At 45.2% G+C, this 18,590-nt stretch overlaps 2 protein-coding genes and 1 long non-coding RNA gene across 5 annotated transcripts in view; 2 read left to right on the top strand and 1 right to left on the bottom strand.

The window, feature by feature from the left end:
* Window positions 1-6,263, top strand: part of LOC125957783 (uncharacterized) — a 9,518-nt gene extending 3,255 nt beyond the window's left edge. Inside the window, exon 3 of the long non-coding RNA XR_007469255.1 lies at window positions 5,491-6,263. This is a non-coding gene — a long non-coding RNA (uncharacterized LOC125957783). The remainder of the gene's footprint in view (window positions 1-5,490) is intronic.
* Window positions 6,264-6,362: 99 nt separating this feature from the next.
* The window catches only part of LOC125957183 (SCY1-like protein 2), a 53,601-nt gene continuing 41,373 nt past the window's right edge, over window positions 6,363-18,590 (top strand). For all 3 annotated transcript variants that reach the window (XM_049689691.1, XM_049689690.1, XM_049689692.1), the window contains exon 1: window positions 6,363-6,675. In XM_049689691.1, the coding sequence (XP_049545648.1) occupies window positions 6,499-6,675 (177 nt within the window). In that variant the 5' untranslated portion in view covers window positions 6,363-6,498. The remainder of the gene's footprint in view (window positions 6,676-18,590) is intronic.
* Window positions 17,128-18,241, bottom strand: LOC125957186 (general odorant-binding protein 72-like). Its single transcript, XM_049689694.1, has 3 exons — window positions 17,880-18,241; window positions 17,469-17,636; window positions 17,128-17,386 (listed from the first exon to the last, which is right to left on the bottom strand). The coding sequence occupies exons 1-3, from the start codon at window positions 17,985-17,987 to the stop codon at window positions 17,189-17,191; spliced, it is 474 nt and encodes a 157-aa protein (XP_049545651.1). The 5' UTR covers window positions 17,988-18,241; the 3' UTR covers window positions 17,128-17,188.

Raw genomic sequence — 18,590 nt, 5'->3', positions numbered from 1 at the left:
AAAAGAATCCAAGAATCCCGTTTCGCTCCCTCTAGACTGGACTGGACATGGCCCAGAATGTTCTAAGCCGTGTTGCTGTTGCTGCGAGATTGGAAAAAGTGAACTCAGGGGACACAAGATAAGGGCCATAAAAAATGGATCAACTTGAGCAATCGAACGACGCGACGTCGTGAAGAACGAAATCCCTTAAGTATTGCCATCTTCTACGGGAATAACCATGCGCCATTTTACTGAATGTGAGCAATTGAAGAGGAGGAATCTCCCCCATAAGACGATAATCATATTACAACGATAGGAAACATGTGGCAGGCTTTCCAAAAGAGGGTACATTAACACGGGAAAAACAGGTTAATGGCATCAACACAAATTATTTGAAAACATAATAATTGTAGACTGACTTACACGTTTTATTGTTGTTTTAATGCTTCACAGACTATGGTGCAATTCTTACTATACTATTTCGACGAACAAATTACTTCTGATTGTTTGACGTGTGACTCGTCGTTGCTTAACTAAGAACCATTAACTTTCGAATGAAATACATTTACATTAAAAGAATACATTAAAATATTGTTGATCATTTTGAAACCCCATATCATCGCAATCAAAATAGAGGTATTAATAATCACAGGTTTTAGTTAAGTTTTGTTCCTTTCTCGCTGTGATTACTAGATAATTCTCTATAGAAAAGGTTTGCAGAAGTTAAGGCCAAACAACAATGCTCTCTTAATGACCGGAATTCTCATTATTTTGGGTTGGAATATACCTCATTCGGTGCTATTATGTTTCTGCTTCCTTACTCAATTCAATGATTGTTCTGTTGCTGATGCATTGCAAAAAAAATCCTAACCATCGTTTGGAGTACTCGTTAGATTGCATAAGTCATTCGTAGTCCTTTTCGGCAACCGACTATCTTCCTCGCTCAGTTATCCCACATTAATACAGTAGAAGGTAGACGCATAACATTTTTCCACACAAATGGAACATTCGAAACAGTAACAACTATTTCAAACCCGAGCACGCAACGGGCCCAGTAAATCACGCCCATGGAAGAACTTATCCAAAACCACAACATAATCGAATGCCCAGCGCGACAGTTTTATTAATTGACATGACCATGTACATTATGTCAAACACAACGACCCGCGAAACATGCCGAGAACAAACGGAAACGGAAGACCCGTGCGGGGAGAGAAAAAAAAATCTTTATGAATGAATGAATATCTGGCGCTGACAAAACCATGCAACACCTTTTAATGGGGCGTCGTACGTATTACCCGATCCTGTCGGCTCCATGGCCGCTCCGGTGGCCAAAAGACGACAAACCCTAACGACACACGCTGCTTTCGCGCTACGGTGCAGCTCCGAACGGTCTGGCCATGGCTGGCCATGTCCCACGCAACATGGCAATCAAGCCCTAATAGTCACAATAAACGTGAATATAATCACGTTTGCTTTACTTTACGACGAGGGTACCCGAAACCATCGCCCCGGTTCCGGAGTTTTTCGGTGACGTTGACCATGGTGACGACCTTTTTCGGGACTCGAATTCGGACACTAGCGCGGACGCTATCTTAACGGAACAACCTCATCCTCAACAATAACATCATCATCATCACCACCAGCAGCAGCAGCAGCAGCAGCAGCAGCAGCAGCAGCTAGGCGGATGTAAAAAAGGCTTTCACTATGGGACCACCCGAGGGACACCCCAAAACCAACCAGCGGGGCTAGCAAATAAAACCGAACTCAATTAAGTGAACATTATGGCTGTGGTGGCGTTAGACTCCTGATTTGAGATAGGGAAATGGAGTGGGCGTTGCAGGATGGAACAACGGGCGGAAAACCTCCCTATTGTTTACCGACAGCCTTCAAATTAACGTTCTGTTACTGTACGGACCTAGGGTAACGAACACGCTGGTTGATCATTTTCAGCACCAGTGGAACCACACAGGAGATATAATTACTTTGCATGAACTTGTTTACAGCAAAATGGAAAATGCATGTTCGCCTACATAACAAGCAATGTACAAAAAACGGCTAAATAGAACTTAATTTATGTGTTTCCCTTTAGTCAATTTAAACTAATAATATTTTATAACCCAAATTGTTTAAAGCTTCAAGGTCAAACGGGATACTCTATTCCATCGCCTACTTTTGCTCCCACAATTTGAACCCCTAGCCGGTCAAACCCTAAACGTAGAGCAAGTGATCTCACGACACGATAAACTTTAAACGTACCGCGGCTATTTGAGGTATCCGTCCGGTAGGCCAGGCATGTTCCCGTGATAGATTGGACTAGAAGGTGGATCGGGAGTCACTATGCTAACCACTGGCAAGCGTTTCGGTCACACGGTTCGGTCCTTCAACCACATTTCCGCAGTGGAATAGCTTCGGAAAAGCCTCTCTCTCTCACACACTCTCACACAAACACAATACAGTAACGTACTAGGCGAGCTGACCATGGCCATGGCATGGGCTGTTGTTGGCTGACGGGTTTTTGACTAGACCTACGCTATCATCCGTCTATCATGTCTGTCAAAAACCAGTCAGCTGCGGTTTCCCTTCCATATGGTGTGTCCTTCATTCCTCCTGACGGTGGCGGCATACGGTGGTGAATATGTTGAGACGACTGACACCAAATATCATGTTGCACGGGCCCGGGACGGGAAAGATGCTTTGCTGGAATGCGCATAATTTATTCAAATCCCAATCTCTTTCCCGCACCCCGTGGAAATGGAATCGGCTGTGAAGTTATGCTAAACTGCCCGCCTGTGTACTACGCTGCGTAAATCCTACGACCTGGCCTGAAATTCGGTTTTCTCTCTTTTGTTCTTTGCTCTGAGACACCACTGAGTACTTGTTGGCTTAAGTACTTTCCCCCCAATCATTACTTGAATTCCTTTTTGGACTCCTTTAGCACATCTGCTTCAATTCCAATTCAATCCCTGGAGGTCCTTGAACGAAGCAAACGTCCTGCAAACAAAAATAGCAAAATTACATTACCAGAAATAGCAAAGCTTTTTCTTCGGTGTAAATAAATGAATATAAATTTACTTTTAAGCACATTAAACGGAACCTTAAATTGAATTCCACTCCACTCCCGGATCTGGCAATATGCACGATTTATGGGCTTCATCAGATGCGTAAATGCTGCTTTTGTCGATAAGCACCACCACCAGTTGCTGCGAGAAAACGTGGCATAAAAGAAGTAAATTTAAGATTGATATTGATTTCTTTTCGATAAGTCCACACTTTGCTCGGACTTCGGTTCGGTTCAACAACAAAAAACCCATCAGTAACTACCCAAGAATAGTAGTAGCTCCGACCCAAAGTTTTGCATCTTTTATGAGCTTGTCAGCTCTTAGCTCGAAAGCTTCTAGCCTCTAGGTTCAAATATTATGCAGCGTCTCCGGTCGTCTGTTCGCCGTTCGCCCCGCGCCCCAATTGCTAGCAATTTCAGCATTCTGTTCGGTGCCTTTTGATAGATTAATGTTTCACCATCGGATGTGCCGATGTGAAAGTCGAAGTCGTTTTCGAGAAGACAAGCCCTGTTCGTTTTCCGTTCCACGAACTACGAACCACGACCCACGAAATGCTCTGGACCTTTCCATTTGATTGTTTGATTTGCTGCGTTGCTGTTGCATATTTCATATGGACGCCACTTCACGGGTGTCCACGGTGTTCCGGTAAATTAATCATAAAGTCGCCGAAGATCGAGGTGAAACGCCATTATGGTGCTGCTCGACAAACGTTTTCAATCATTGACTGATTGTGTCTAAAAGTGAAAGAGGCTCTCAGAAGTCTGAAGACAAACAGGCAGGACTAAAGAAAATGGCTGACGCGCGTCAGCCTTGTGCCTGTAGCTGCTTCGATGGCACAATATTTCCCGGGAGAAATCCATGGTGAAATGGATCCATAAAATTTTAATAAATGTCCTTAATCTGTTGTTTCTCCTCCGATGCCCAAGGGTACGGGCTTTAGAGCCCTGACAGCACACTCTACTAGGAGCCGAGGCCGGGGAAGGGATCGCTTCTCATCTTGCTAAAAGTGTTTTCCAACGCAAACTCGCTCGCTCCACCAACTTGTGCTGTGACTTGTGGGTGAAAAAATCAATTTTTGCCCGATTGGACGGCAAGCGGCGAGCGGTAGAAGCTTAGGAAAATGTCGATGATAAAAATACCGAAAGACAAGTATTCTCTTCTCTTTCCGTCGAGAAGAATCTGAGCAATGCGTGAGGCAAAAGGTGGGAAAGGTGCACCATTTTTCACCATTTTACCCCGCGTCATTTTTACCCGGAGAGGGGGCTTCGGTTTCCACCGCCACATGGCGGCTGTCAATTACGACAGCCAGGAGCACCCCGCGCGTTCCACCGCGTTCCAGTAAAACTTGTTGCTTTTCCGTGTTCCTCCCACCCAGCCCAGTCAGCCAATATTTATGGGTATCTTCCAGCCCATTCGCTCGACCACACAGAAACAAGGTGACGCTAATGAAGAAGGATTTGTTTAATCAGTTTATTGATACCGAAGCTAATCTGGGGACCCCGACGATAATGGGGCACGGTTGACGGCAGGTCTTTCACCACAAGAAGCGTAAGCAAGCGCTGCTCACGTTAGGGATGGAACCATTTAATAAAACACATAATGATATTGATTAGCGCGTACGATCTTTCGATGACTCAATTAATGTCTGCCGCTAGGAAATATTATTGATCGCTGATTCTAATCGAACAGCAGCACAAAGAGTTCGTTGTTAGGCGAAACGATGTAAAAAGGACCTAAATTTAAATTGATAAATTTAATGTCATATTCAAAATGACTTCACGGAGGCATCTTGCCTCTTTTAGATGTTTAATTACTGTTTATTATATCTTGAATATTCAAACAATGCCAAATTCCCGAAAAATAATCCATCGATCGCTAACTTTACTTAAACTACTGACGCTGATAAAAATGCTAGGAAATGCTAGGTCCACTGATACTAGAAATATACTGCCAGAACTGAATGATAAACGATCGCGTACACGGATGAAAATGCCTCAAAAGATGCGATTCAAATTGTCGTATAGTGATATTTAAAGCATTTTCTCATGGATTTGTTAGCCTAAATAACATGTATTTTTGCTTTCTTTCTTTGTGTCACGAATGCTTCAAATTCAAAATTGTCTTCTTCAAATTTTCAATTCAGCGCGTGATCTCACGGATTATCTATGACTTTAAACTTAATACAAATTGTTGTTTTATAGTGCACCTGTAAATTTGTAAGTTTCGTGAAATTTAAAATAATTATTAAACATTTTTTACACAGTTCTGTGTTGTAGATGAAACAGGCGGTCCCGATATGATAAAACATTCCCTGTACACACTTAGCTAATAAGCAGCAATGATTAACCTCTAATTACAAAAATGTTGTATCTTTTTGCGACCCTACATTTGCGCTTCCATTCATAATCATGAATCCTTTTCGTCCCTTTTTTTCTTTCTTGCGTTACAGGTCCATCAACGGAGCGCCTCGTCACTAGATCACAAATACGGCACACGGCTAGCATTAATGTAATTCCCGTTGGTCCGGGACCTTTCGTCCGGTGAATTTGAAACAAACAACAACAACAACAAAAAACCAACCAGACGCACGACGAAAGATCGGAAAAATTTCATACATCCCAAAATAAAAGCCTCCCTAAGCCTCTCTGGCCACGCTTCGCTATCAACGATCCCGAACAATAAATTTGAAATTTCCCCGTAAGGAAAGGGGCCAGCGGACGTGTTCCGTGGACAACCTTTTTCATCTTTCTGTCGTTTCGAAACTACCAAAGGCCGGCCTACGCCTGCCACCCAACCCAACCCAACCCAGCACCGAAGTTCGGAGCCACCTAAAAGGATAATGAGCCTCTAGTAGAATGATTCAAAATCGACATTAATCATACCTTCGCTGGCGAGGAAAGAGTCGTACCGTAACGTGGAATACGCTCGCACTAGCTCGAAATCCTTCGTAAAAGGGTTCAATCCCAACGGGGCTCTGGATCGTTGAGCCCGTTTGGACCGGAATTGAAGCATTCAGAGTCCAGTCCAGTGTTGGCGCTGGACCGTTAGATCCGTGAGATACACCTTTGAGCTCGAAAGGAAGGGTAGCGCCCCCCCCCGAAGGTTGCCGCAGAAATTAAAGAAAAATAAAATTACCCTCACCCAGCACCAGCACACCGGGCGCGTGTTGAGCTGCGGACATAAGCGGTAACGAATAGCCACGGGCGAGGAACTCATCAACTCGGCGCGGATCAGCTCGGCTCGGCTAGCTGGATAGCTGATCTCTCTCTTCTTAGCTCTTCAGCACACAACAACCCAGACAGCTGGACGGACGAACGGACGGACCGACGGCCGTTCTTGTCTGGACAAGGTGTCCATCTTCCTTCTTCACTGACTTTGCTCATCCGATCTCATTCGACGGTTGTCGCCAGCGCTGCTCCGGCAAACAGTCAACATTCCGCTATTTCAATTAAATGTTATGCCGGCCGCGACCATGTTTTCCAAGTTCAAAAGTAGCGCCACCAGTGCACCACCGCAAAACTCCTACGACAACAACCCGATTACGCAGTACTTTGAAATTGGAAAACAGATCGCCTGCGCCGGCCCCGAACTCATATGGAAAATTCACGAAGGTTTTCGCAAAACGGATGGCAAGGTGAGTATTTCTTATTTAATAAGATTCTATGACGCGTGCACGCACAGCAGGAAATGTGTGTTAAACACTTTTAAAACTATTGGCGACCCTTATGCAAATTGTTCATGAATATCTGTCGCATTAGTTTGTTATGAAATGCCCTCATTATCATTCATTACAAAGTAGAGCAATAGAGGCGACCCGTTTTTCTGATATTTTTGTTTCAATTAAAACTGTCAAAACATGATCAAAGATGGCGGCGCGTAATTCGCATGAGATGTGGAAAACCCCCGCCAACTTTTCCTCTTACGGATCAAATTCAATTTCATGTGTCACAACATATCAACTCAACTTCCTCATATCTAACCGATAGGATTCTCAACCAACTTCATGACAGATTTATTACTCACCACGGCACCATCCTGCTAGTGTCTTCCTCGTGAAAACTTCCCGGGCGGCCAACATTGTAAAAGCGGGTCGAGGCACGGCGGACATTCGGGCTAATGTTTCAGCCACCCATATCCCGTGCCGCAAAAATGCTTTTCCGAGGACACGCGCGATATTTATGTCCACTCCCCGCTCCCACTCCACACACAGCTCCCGGGGAATCGCGTGGCCCGGGGATGTCACTACGTGGAATTTGATGAAACACAAAACCCCTTCCTGAAAGAAGGACACGCGCGCTCGACGATGTACTCGTTTGATTGGTGTTTGGTGTGCTCGCAACACCCCCAACATGCGCCCAACATGCGCTCGCTCGCGCTCTCGAAGAAAGCTCGTTGACTTTGGTTGACTAAGAAAAAGTTAACTAAATACAACAGCTGCACTCTCGCTGCTGGATCGAAGGAGAATTTTTCAGAGCTTAGTGCATAAGACGACGGTTTGGAGGAGTAACTTTCCGGAGGAGGTGGAGGAGGAAGAGAAGAAGAAGAAGTAGTATATGCTCGCAGCTGTTGTGGCAGTCTCATTCGTCACGAGCTTGTGCTTGACGATGATGGTGGAAAACCTCCCTCCCCAAAGTGAAGAAAACGAAACAACCAAAACAACTCTATTTTCGTGTTGTGCGAGCACACATTTCACGTGCCTGACATTGGAGCTTGAAGGCACGGACGCAGAAGAAGAAGAAGAAGTGTTTGCAACCAACAGGTTATAACATGTGCCAACCGGCCCGCGACCCCCGAAACCGCCATCCGGGAGCTTATATGTACATGTGTGCGACTGCCTTCGCTACAGCATGCTAACAGCTTTCTCTCGTGCCAGCCAGCAGCCACCTTCCTTGCTGTCTGCTCTTTCACCTATGCTTTGGTCTGATTTATGCTTGGCTGTCAGGAGACGATCCTGGCCCAAAACATGACCGGCTAACGGTGGAAAAAAGCCAAACGTGGAAGATTAACAATTTACCATTCATCACTTAGCTTAGCTTCGGTGTTTGGTGGTGTTTGTGTTGCCGTTTGCCGTTTGCCGGCTCTCGTTGGACGTGGCGTGGCAAGGATACCGGAAACACCGGTGGTGGTGCCTACAGTATCAACCGTCGGCGTATCCCGGCAAGGCGCTTCATTCGTGGGTAAACAAGTGTTTCTCGTCCGCCTCAGACCCGCAGCGTCTCCCGCAAAGCCGCCCCCGGGCTCGCTCAAGCCACGTAATTGAGCTGCGTGCATGCCTGATCGTATTTCTCTGTAGCTAATTAAATTGCCATCTTCGGCAACTTCGAGCGTTCGTTCCCTTTCCCAAAAACTTTTTCTTTAATACAAGCCTCGTGCGGAAGGGCCAAAGGGAGGTCTGCCTTGCAAATCGTCACATTCCATCAAGTGGTGAGCACGCAGATCGCACACCTGGAGGAGAAGGAGGAGGAGGAGCTCAAAATCGATAACATCGAACAGCACAGCACAGCGCAAAAGTCAATCGAATAAAGTTTTCGCCACACATACATACGCCAGCGCAGAACCAGGAGGTTCGATCTTCTCGAACACGGTATTCTGACAATGTAAACGTAACAAACTCAACACAGCACCCACAGTTTCCGGGAGTTGGTTGGTTAGAAAGATACTACTCCTCTTCTGAATGTCTTCGAGCTACCATTACTGTGGACGATGAGGTAGCATACCTTCCTGCTCCACTCTCACTCCACATACTTTCGCTCTACGTACTGCAAATGAAATGGAAACATCCCGAGGGTGTTGGCATTCAACTTCACAAAGCTACCTTTCCGCAGGGGGTTTCCACTATATTCTGTGAGGCTGGTAAGGGCTTATATGAAGCGTATAGCGTACCATAGTGTGCTGTGTATGTAAAACACAACAGAAACGAGGTTCACCATGAGGTTGGTCTCTGAATTATAATAATTAGCATTATTTCAGTTTCATGAGCAATCGCTCTGGGAGATGACGGCGGCAACGGCTGCCCTGTTTTCAGTGGACGATACCTAGAATTATTAGTTTGGTTATTGGTCTTGTCATGTGGAAATGTGTCTTCATATTAATGCAAAGCAACCAATATATTATCAGCTCAGAACAAAACAAAGTTTCAAACAAACGCTGCATCTTGTGCTCTCGAAGCCTTGCCACTGAAGCTGCACTGTCTTCGTTTCCCGTGGAACTTTTCTCCCAATTTTTAATGTAAAATATGGATGCTGGAGCCAACAGCGCGGTGTCATCACTACTCCCTAGTTAATAGCTTCCCGGGCAGCCCGGTAGCAGCAACGGAAATGTTTTCATGGGCGCACGAAGCGGAATGGTAATGTTACCAAAGAGCGCAGCAGTACGGTTACGGTAAAGTCAATTAAAACTTATGGCGACTGACTAAATTTGCCAACTTTACCCTTAGTTCGTCTATGAAAAACTACCGTCTCGATGTGCCGGTCTTTCGGACCGGTAGTAGGGCAAACGATAGTCATCCTTAACGGTGTCCTCGGTCGGTGGTTACCTACCACAAACATCTTCTTTCGTACCAGCCTCCGAGCCGTACTCCCAGTTCAATGGAGGCAAAGCATTTAAACAATCGCTAACGAACCGGTGAAATCAATGTACTTTAGTTTGTTCGCCGTGGGCCACTAGCTTACCGATACACACTACACTGTTTGGTCTTGGCAGGTGCTGTCACACTCCGGTTGGAAGGTTTCCGTGACTGGCGCCATAGCTGTTTGTGAATTGTTTTGGCGGGTTAGTACAAACACCTGTAGCTTTAAAAAAAATATAATTGTAGTAAAGTTTTGGTTATATTTTATCCAAAGTCTTTGACTGCCAATAAAAATCGTTACGCTCACATTTGGAAATGATGTTTTATAAGTATTCACAAGGTCAAAAAAACATCGTAGATAACAACACAAAATACTGTTTTTTTAGATAAGTTGTGAGTTTCATTCTGCCATTCAGTGTGTAGCTGAAAACTTGTTGAACGAAGATTAGATTCCGATTACAGGTGTACAAGGTACAAGAGCCTTTCCAACGAAACACGGCTTGAATAAACTTACGGTTGACGATGTTATTATTCTGCCGTCATCATCATTGTTATTCCCTGTGCAAATCCCCGATCCCGCTTGTCAGTTACACGTGATGCCGGAAAAATCGAAGAACAACCGTATCCGTACACGGTTCGACACCAAACAATAATGGCGTAATTATTCCCCTGATTGAATCACTTCAAACGCTTCCCTTGCACGTTGAATTACCTCAATTATCTGATCCGGGCCGCGCTAGGCATTCAGCTAGGCAAAACTTTCCGCGTGCCCTGGCATCGGGGATTCCTTGGAAGTGTGCCAATCAATTAACAATTCAAAATATCCTATTTCTAGAGCCTGACTTCTAGTAAGGCGCGCGCTAATTAATTGATTCCTCCCACGAACTTCAACCCTCGATCCAATCCATGTTATCTGTAAAGGGCCAGTATTCAGATGGGGAAACTATAGTCCTGTCGATAGCTCTATTGAGATAATCTTGGTGGGCGCTAAAGATTGTTTTCGTTGCTGAAATGTCAAAGATTAATTGCTGTATTTTGGAAAATATTTATGAGAATAACAATATCTTTTGGTAAATTCTATTTTACAAATACTATTTTAAACAATTAAATGGTATGGCAGGTTCTTGACAAGACTTTATTTGTCGCCAATGCTAGGCGAGTTAGCTGGCTTATTTTTCCTCACGTCCTATACATTATTATTTTTATTATTATTTTTATTTATATTAGGGATTAATATATTAGGATTAAAAGAAACATTATACTTTTATTATTTTATTTGCTTTCCTCGAAATCACTCGTAACATAACTATAATGTTCCCGGCGTTATGTTAACGGCCACCAATCCCTACCAACATCTAATATCAGCATCAACTTAGGTACGCTGTACGAGATGAAAAGGTTGACGGCAAGGCAACATCTCTTCGCAGAACCTGGCAATGAGGCGTGGATTTCAAAACGTCTTTACGTTTCGCTCAAGAAAACACATCGCATGCTTTCTCTTTGAACACAATCTTCTTTCCGAATACTTCATGGATTGTATGGTAGAACTAGCAATACGGGTATGCTTGTGCTAAGAGGAGATATAAAGTTAAAATCATTCCTGCGACGCTCCATGAATCTATGGCTAAAAAGAGCGAGCCTACAGGATTTTTCATAATACACTTAGGGCATCGTTCTCTATGTCCTAGAAGGGTTGCAAAGATTGTGTCGACGATATTTACTGAAGGATTGCTGTTTCGCTGCTATCACTGCTATCACTAAGACTATCCCAGACACATCGAGAATGAATGTATGTTTTCGGTTAAACGTAAAAAGGACTTTTTTGAGGAAGATTACTCATTAGATTCTGTCTTACATTTACACACGTCTTTTAACAGAATTAGCCAGCTAAAATCTTGCAATTACTCTCTATTATGTGGACTAATCTCACGAGCTTTAAGATCGAATCGATTTTATTGGTGAACAATGCGATGTAATGCCGTGAATAAAGTAACAAACATAATTACTTCATGCTCTATGTTATCGCTAATGCCTTAGATTTTTATGACTCTTTTAATCTAAAGGTTATGTTAAATAGGTAATCGTTCTAGACAACTACAAGACACACAAGTCAAAACCATACAAGTGTGCGGCATTTGTTTCATATACATATTCTGAGCTGTTACAATCCTTCTCAATTTATGGCATTGTTATTTGATTTCGCTTGACCCATGCCGATCACGCCGACGGCTCCTGTTGTCTCGGACAACCAAGAAGTGAGTGTGAATAATCTTCACCCTCAAGGGGCTTTAGCATACTTTCCCTACGTTTCAATTCCCCCCAGGGTAACACATTATAATTCCCGCTGAGACAGATTTATTCAATTGTCGTACCATAGTGCTGCAGTGCTTTTAGCGGATCTGGCGCACAATGAAGGCCTTCCTTCCGGCTTCCGGTGGATGCTGTTTTCTTGGAGAGCACCATACAAACAACCTTCGGCATTGGCACGGCTCACGGTGTACCGCCGCTGCCGCCGCCGCTTCATGGCCTTTTCCGTTCAAGGATCGTTGAGTCAACATTGCATTGGCTATATCATGACAATAAAACCGTGTCCTTTTCCATGTTCTTTTGCTACCATTGCCAGATGCCTGACCTTACATTAATCTTTTACTTTTTATTGTTAGCTATACCGTTCCCCGGTACGCTTGTAAGCCAAAGTCCCGCATGCTTGCGGCACTTCCAAGTCGGAAAGTAAAGCAGCATGCAGCAGCACGCGGCCTATCCACAATTGGATTATGCCTTTTTCTTAACCTACCACAAATGAAGTACTTTATCATTTTGGACGCGAGTTGCATTGTCAACAAGGTAATAAGCGAAGTAAATTACTACTTATTAATCATCCATCTTCCCCTGGCTAAGATACGCACATTGCTAGTTGAGTGATTTAGACGATGAGCTCATTCAACACCCAGCAACCAGGAAAACTCATAATTCATGGCAAGCTGCGCCGTGAAATACCACTTCTGAGGCTTTAATCCATTACTAACCCATCGATTGGTGGGCCAGCCCTTCCTGCCAGCTCAACATTCTAATAAATATGAACCACTTGTTGAAAATCGTCCATCTCTGCCCTTTGGTGGACGAAAAAGTAATAAAACTCACCGCGTAGACTAAGTATAATGATCGTGGTGGATCGCTGCCAAATTTCATCGCTGCCCTCCGGTTTCGTTCCATTTTGCAACCTTGGGCGGCCGCCAGACACGTCCTCGTGGTGGTGGTGGTGGTGGTAGATAAAAGCAATAAAAGTCACCCAGCAGCGACCTTCACTTGACTGGATGGCAAAAATTGCTCGGAAAATGCGGGAATTGGATTCCTTGCAGGCCAGCAAGGAATAATACAGGAGAGTAAGTGAGAAAAGAACGAACGAGAAAAGAGAAAGAGAGAGCGAGAGAGAGAGAGAGAGTGGAGTGAAGTGAAAGTGGAAACGGAAGAAGGCGAAAAGATCGAAACCAAACGAAAGAGCATGCCAGCAGGTGGGATTTGGATGCCAAGGAAAATGGATATTTTCTGTTCATTTCCCACCCACTTTTCCCACGAGCCTGTCGGTCGATTTTTTCCCCCGGTGTTTTTCTTTCCTTCGCCAGCAGCAACGCACACCGTGGAGGAGCGAGGAGCGACCGGAAATGAACTTTTCACAGCTGCCAAAAATTATTGCTCCTTAATGGTGGAATATTTATGGTCATTCCATTCGTTTGAAAGTTTTGTGATGGCCGCAGCGACATTTCTACGCGCTACGAGTTTTCGCCTGGGTCGTATTAAACCAAATTAAACAACGGTGGTGCACCAAGACCGCGTGCGTGCAAGAAAATGAAGGAAATCCTGTCCGGTGACCGTTGAACATCCGTCGAAAAGTGTCGCGTGGCTGATGGAAGTGTTTATGATTACAATAAATTTGATATTTATGGCTACAACACGCTGGAACTGACGCGTGCGTTGATGGGGAAGGTTCCGTGAAGAAGGGAGAACATTTCGTAGGAACATAATCTTGCTAACGGGAGGGTTCGCTTTTGTTGATTACTGCAGAAGTAGTAGTTGGAATCCTTTCACCGCAATGCACGCTTCGCGTACAGTTTCCTTCTGCAAACAACATTCGATTCCAGGTGCCGGTCCATTTGTCAAGTTGGATTTCTTGTGACATTCCAAGCACATTCGAGCGGGGTACGAAAAGCTTGCAGGTTACAGGTGGTGCGTTCCGTCATCACCAGGCAACGACTTTTCACGATGTTCGCAACAATAACTGTACATTTTTGCTCACATTTTATCATACCACCATACTTCTGGCGGAACAGGGACATCAAACGAACCGAAGGTGAGAAGAGCGTGCCAACAGTGTTGAAATCTCACACTACTGGTGCTCACCAGCAACCATCGCTGCTCATCGCAAATTCCGTCCCATATCCTGACCGGAAACCGCCAGCGGAAGGCACTATCATCGTGGCGTGTTCCGTGGCAAAGCATGAAAATTCGTCACCACAGCGAAGCACAGCGGTGATAGACATTATCGTGGCACGATCTCGACCCCGCGTCACGCTTGCTGGAAAATTGTCCGCGGTTACTATTGGATTTTCTCTCTCACTTTCTGTCGCTCTCCGGTCTTCCTCACACACAAGGTGCGATCGTAGCAGGCTGTACGACGGTAAGGGAGTCCCAGAAGCCAAAACGGGGCGTCAATGCTGGTGCGTCCTGGCACAGTATTTGTCATAATTTCCCATGACAGATTACCTTGCCCGGGTCTCGTTCATAACGGTTGCCGGTAACAGCAGCTGGCAAAAGTTTTCTAGCAAATCCGTCCACCGCTGAGGTGAAGCAATGGAAGGTGCAGCCTTCATGCTAAACACATATGTATAGGTTTCGTGATATTTAGCAAACTGCGCCGCTTCCCTGCTCAATCGCACATTCATTACTACGCCTACGATTTCGTGTGTCAAAACATACGTTCACACGCGAACACATATATACATGTACATGTTAAAAAACTAATTTTGTGCTTCGATGTTATCGAGGATCTCGAGACTGGTATGGGCATCACAGGCTGACTGGTACACATGTGGCAATGCTGTGCTGCTGTGCTTATTCAAACTTTTCCCATTAAGGCCTGACAAATTGTTGTGCTCAATCGTACAACGATACTCATCATCGAGAAATGCGACAGGATTGATGGACTTGGGATAAGTATTTTTGAGTATTTCGGCACCAGTTGCGTCTAGCGATGTGTCACACACACATGATAGCTCTGCTTAACGGGAACGGGACATGAACATCCATCTTCCGGTGAACGAGAAGCGCAGTTCTACGAAATGCCATGAGCAGGAAACCCCGTACCAATCGCGACAACTTCGAGAATCCTGAAACGGACAAAGTATAGCATCCCAGTACAGTAAGAGTGCCAATGAAGAGCTGCAATGTACAAATGAAAATATGAAATTGGCCAATGTAAGCCTCCAATATTTATAGCACCTAGTACAATTCCCTAGCCATTGCGTACTGGGAGATCCCTTGGTGAGTTGAGAAAGCTTCACCGTTAGCAAAACGTTAGTCAGTGACCCTTTCCTAGTCTCGTCCTGCAAACACTTGCAAAAAAGCCGTTAAAAGGGAATAACCAAACCACGATCCGGGGTGGATGAGACGCGAAGTGGGTTCCTGGTATCCTGGGAATCATTATTTATGTATCAAATAGGTCAATTTATATTCCATCGGAACGGAAACGAAACGGTTTACCTGGTTGAGTGTAGCAACTGAGCAAATAGAGCGCCAGCGAACCGACCGAACGACTCCCGGCTCCACGAAACCAGTGGCTCGAAAAATCGAAAAATCGGAAACCAAGAGCCGAACTCGCGGTGATGGAATCGGTTTACAGGTGGTCGGTAGAGGAAGTGCATCCGGACAAACCAACAACGGACATTCGAGTCTCATCTTTACCGCTACGCTCTATCGAAGGCAAATACCGGAACCAACGCCGCGAATTGAGATTAACGACGACGTCAAAGAAAAGCAATTAAACCGCAACGCTGCGCACAAAACGTAACCGGTAACAAAGGTGGAGCTCATTTTTCACATTCACTAACCGATGACGATGACATCTCCCGATCCTGTTACTGCCGCTCCTTGTTTGGTCTGATCCGAATCGATTGTAAAAGTTTCACTCTGATGATGCTTATCTATCCCTCTATCACGCCATCTACTGTCCATCGTCCGTCGTCCTCCATTTTGACGACACGATAGCAAACACTTCACCACAGCCGCAAACAAACTCTATTGCAAACATTTTGATTGCGAAGAAAATTGCTGCCGCTTCTCGAACTGATGGTGATGACGTTCGAGTTTTTGCTTTCGATGGCTATTGACTGCAACCGGTGGCCGGTGGAAAAGTAAAGCATTTTGCATATTCTCCATCACTGATCCGGTCCGTACCGTAGTGCCACATCTCCTTCCCTAAACTATTAGCAGGTAATGATACTGTTTCGAAAAGCAATCAACTAAATTGTACCCTTCGTATCATCGCTACTAATGCCACTGCAATTGCAATCTGGCGCGAACTGCGCCAGCAGCAGCAAAATGCATGCATCGATGGCAAGTGCTAAGGAGGGAAATTAAGATGTTCACATCCGCTGCCACCGGCGCAAATCATTAACGGTGAAGGTGCACGCCATGATTGGCATATCGCGATGAGTTCAACATACCATACACAAACTCTGGCACTACGCCGTCGATCGTGCGTCAGAAAGCATCTACTTATAACTTTGTCATTCAAAAATCTTCACTTTCCTGATGAGAAAACCCACACACACACACACACACACAGAGCTGGCTGGTACTTTGGAAAGTGCTTGTTTAATTAACCACCTCGATGAACCGAAATGCTGCGAATTCTCGGGGAAAACATTCTCGGCAGGAATTCCTCTTAAAAACGCAGGTTTTACCTGTGTGTACCTCGTTGGTTAGGGAGACCTACTTACCGCCCCACCGGCGGGGGGTAGCAGATCTGAATTGTTGGTACCTTTCCGTCTGCGTTCGCTTTCTTTCATGCAACATTCTTCCGAGCATGAGGCTTTTGATGGCTTTTGAAAGTAATTCTTCTGAATTAGAAGATAGGTAGGGGGTGGGGGGGGGGGGGGGGGGGAGGAAAACAGAAAACTCTTCGCTCACGTGTCGCACGCGCTGAGCACAGAGCACCGACCGAGAACTTTACTCGATAAGAAATGGGGCCAACTTTTGGTCGGGGCCCGAATAGCCGTATTTCGCAATGACACGCGGCGTTGTGGATCCATCACATCAGCCAGTGAGAGGGGAGAAAACATTAAGAATTGTAAACTCCATCTCTCTGCGGCGCAGTGGTTGATTACTTTTACTTCACTGTTCACTGGGTTGAGAGTTGAGTGGTCGCGAGGAACATCCCAATGAAATAAGCCACAACGAGGGTGCTTTGGACCATATGTTTAGTAATTAAAGAAATGCAAAACGTTATATTTTATGGTAAAACGGCGTCCAAAACATACCATTTCATTTCCCTAAAACTGATTGATGACAGGCTTTAGGGATGTTAGGGAAAAATGAATTTCGGATTGTTCATTGACAGACACTGGAGCATCGCATAGGCGGCATCACAATTGTTCTTGATGCCATCGGCGACAGTACGGCACGTGTCCAAAGCCGCACGCATCGGACCCGCCAACTCATCCGGCATGATCGTATCGATTTGCTTGATCGATGCATCGTAGTTCAGTTTTCCTTTGCGCATCTGAAAAAGAGGGACCCGCGTAAGAGAGAAACCCGATGATTGGCCATGCCCAAGCAGCACTCAACACTCAACACATACGCACCGTTTGCATCATTTCCATCACGCAATTTACGTAGCACTTAAGCTCCTTAACGTCCGCAAACTTGGACTGGCGCAATCCATCGACCAGTTCAACCGAAACTTTCGTCTTGCCCAGACACACGGACCGAATCATTTCGCCCGATTTCATCATTTGCTCGACCGTCGCTTTCTGAAATTATGGACCGTAGCAAAAGAGAAGGGTGAGAGAGAGAGGAAACCACCATACAGGATCACCAACTGCAACTGCATTGCGATGCAAATCGCATTAAAAGCACCACTGTGCCAACCAACCGGTTCTTCGGGAACCGTTTGATAGCAAGTAGCACCATCTCTTCCGTTGGGAGGTATTGCGGTTGGACGATGTTAAATGGTGCCGTTTGCCGGCGAACAAAAGTAATCGGAAAATTATTACCCCTTCCGCTGGCGACAATGCTCGATAGACGAACAGTAGCAGCAAGAAGCGGCGTAGCCCGGCCACACGGAACGGGAAAATCCTTTCCATCAGAAACGTTTGCGCCATTATTGTGCGGTAACGCTTGCGGTGCCGCCTTCTAAATGAGGCTAGTTCCGTTCGCTTTTCTAGCTCCTGGCAAACACCTGGCTCTCTTTCTCTGCTCTCTGTTCACTATCTGGCTTCTGGTTTCTGGTGAGGGAAGGAACCGGACGCAACCGGAACGAGAAGAGAAAGCACTGATTGCAGCACCACACACAACGACGGCACTCCTTAAGGAAACGATTATGGATGGCGTCCCAGGGTAGTGCTTCACCTTTATGCGTTCGTGTAACTAATACGAGCATAATCCATTATTGATGCCTCTTTTATATGCAGCTTTTCGCCGGTTCCCATCGAGTGCGCATCTCTTCGAAGTGAGCATTGCTTCGAGCGAGAGCATCCGAAGTGAGATACAGTATTGTGATCTTTCGGAAAAACGCTTTTCTCAAATCACCTAAACTAATCCAATCACTCAATGTCAGTGTGGATTCAATGTGTGTGAAGTTTGTGCTCATGAATGATGGCCTTGGAAGATCGAAGAATTGTATTACACACCACAAAACTACAAACACATATTACCAACTTTTTGAAACTTATCCATTAGTAGTGACTCTAAGGCAGGTCACTAGG

The sequence above is a fragment of the Anopheles darlingi genome, chromosome 3 (assembly GCF_943734745.1).
Source record: "Anopheles darlingi chromosome 3, idAnoDarlMG_H_01, whole genome shotgun sequence".
In the NCBI taxonomy this organism is placed as follows: Eukaryota; Metazoa; Arthropoda; class Insecta; order Diptera; family Culicidae; genus Anopheles; species Anopheles darlingi.
This window is presented reverse-complemented; position numbering and strand designations above follow the sequence as displayed.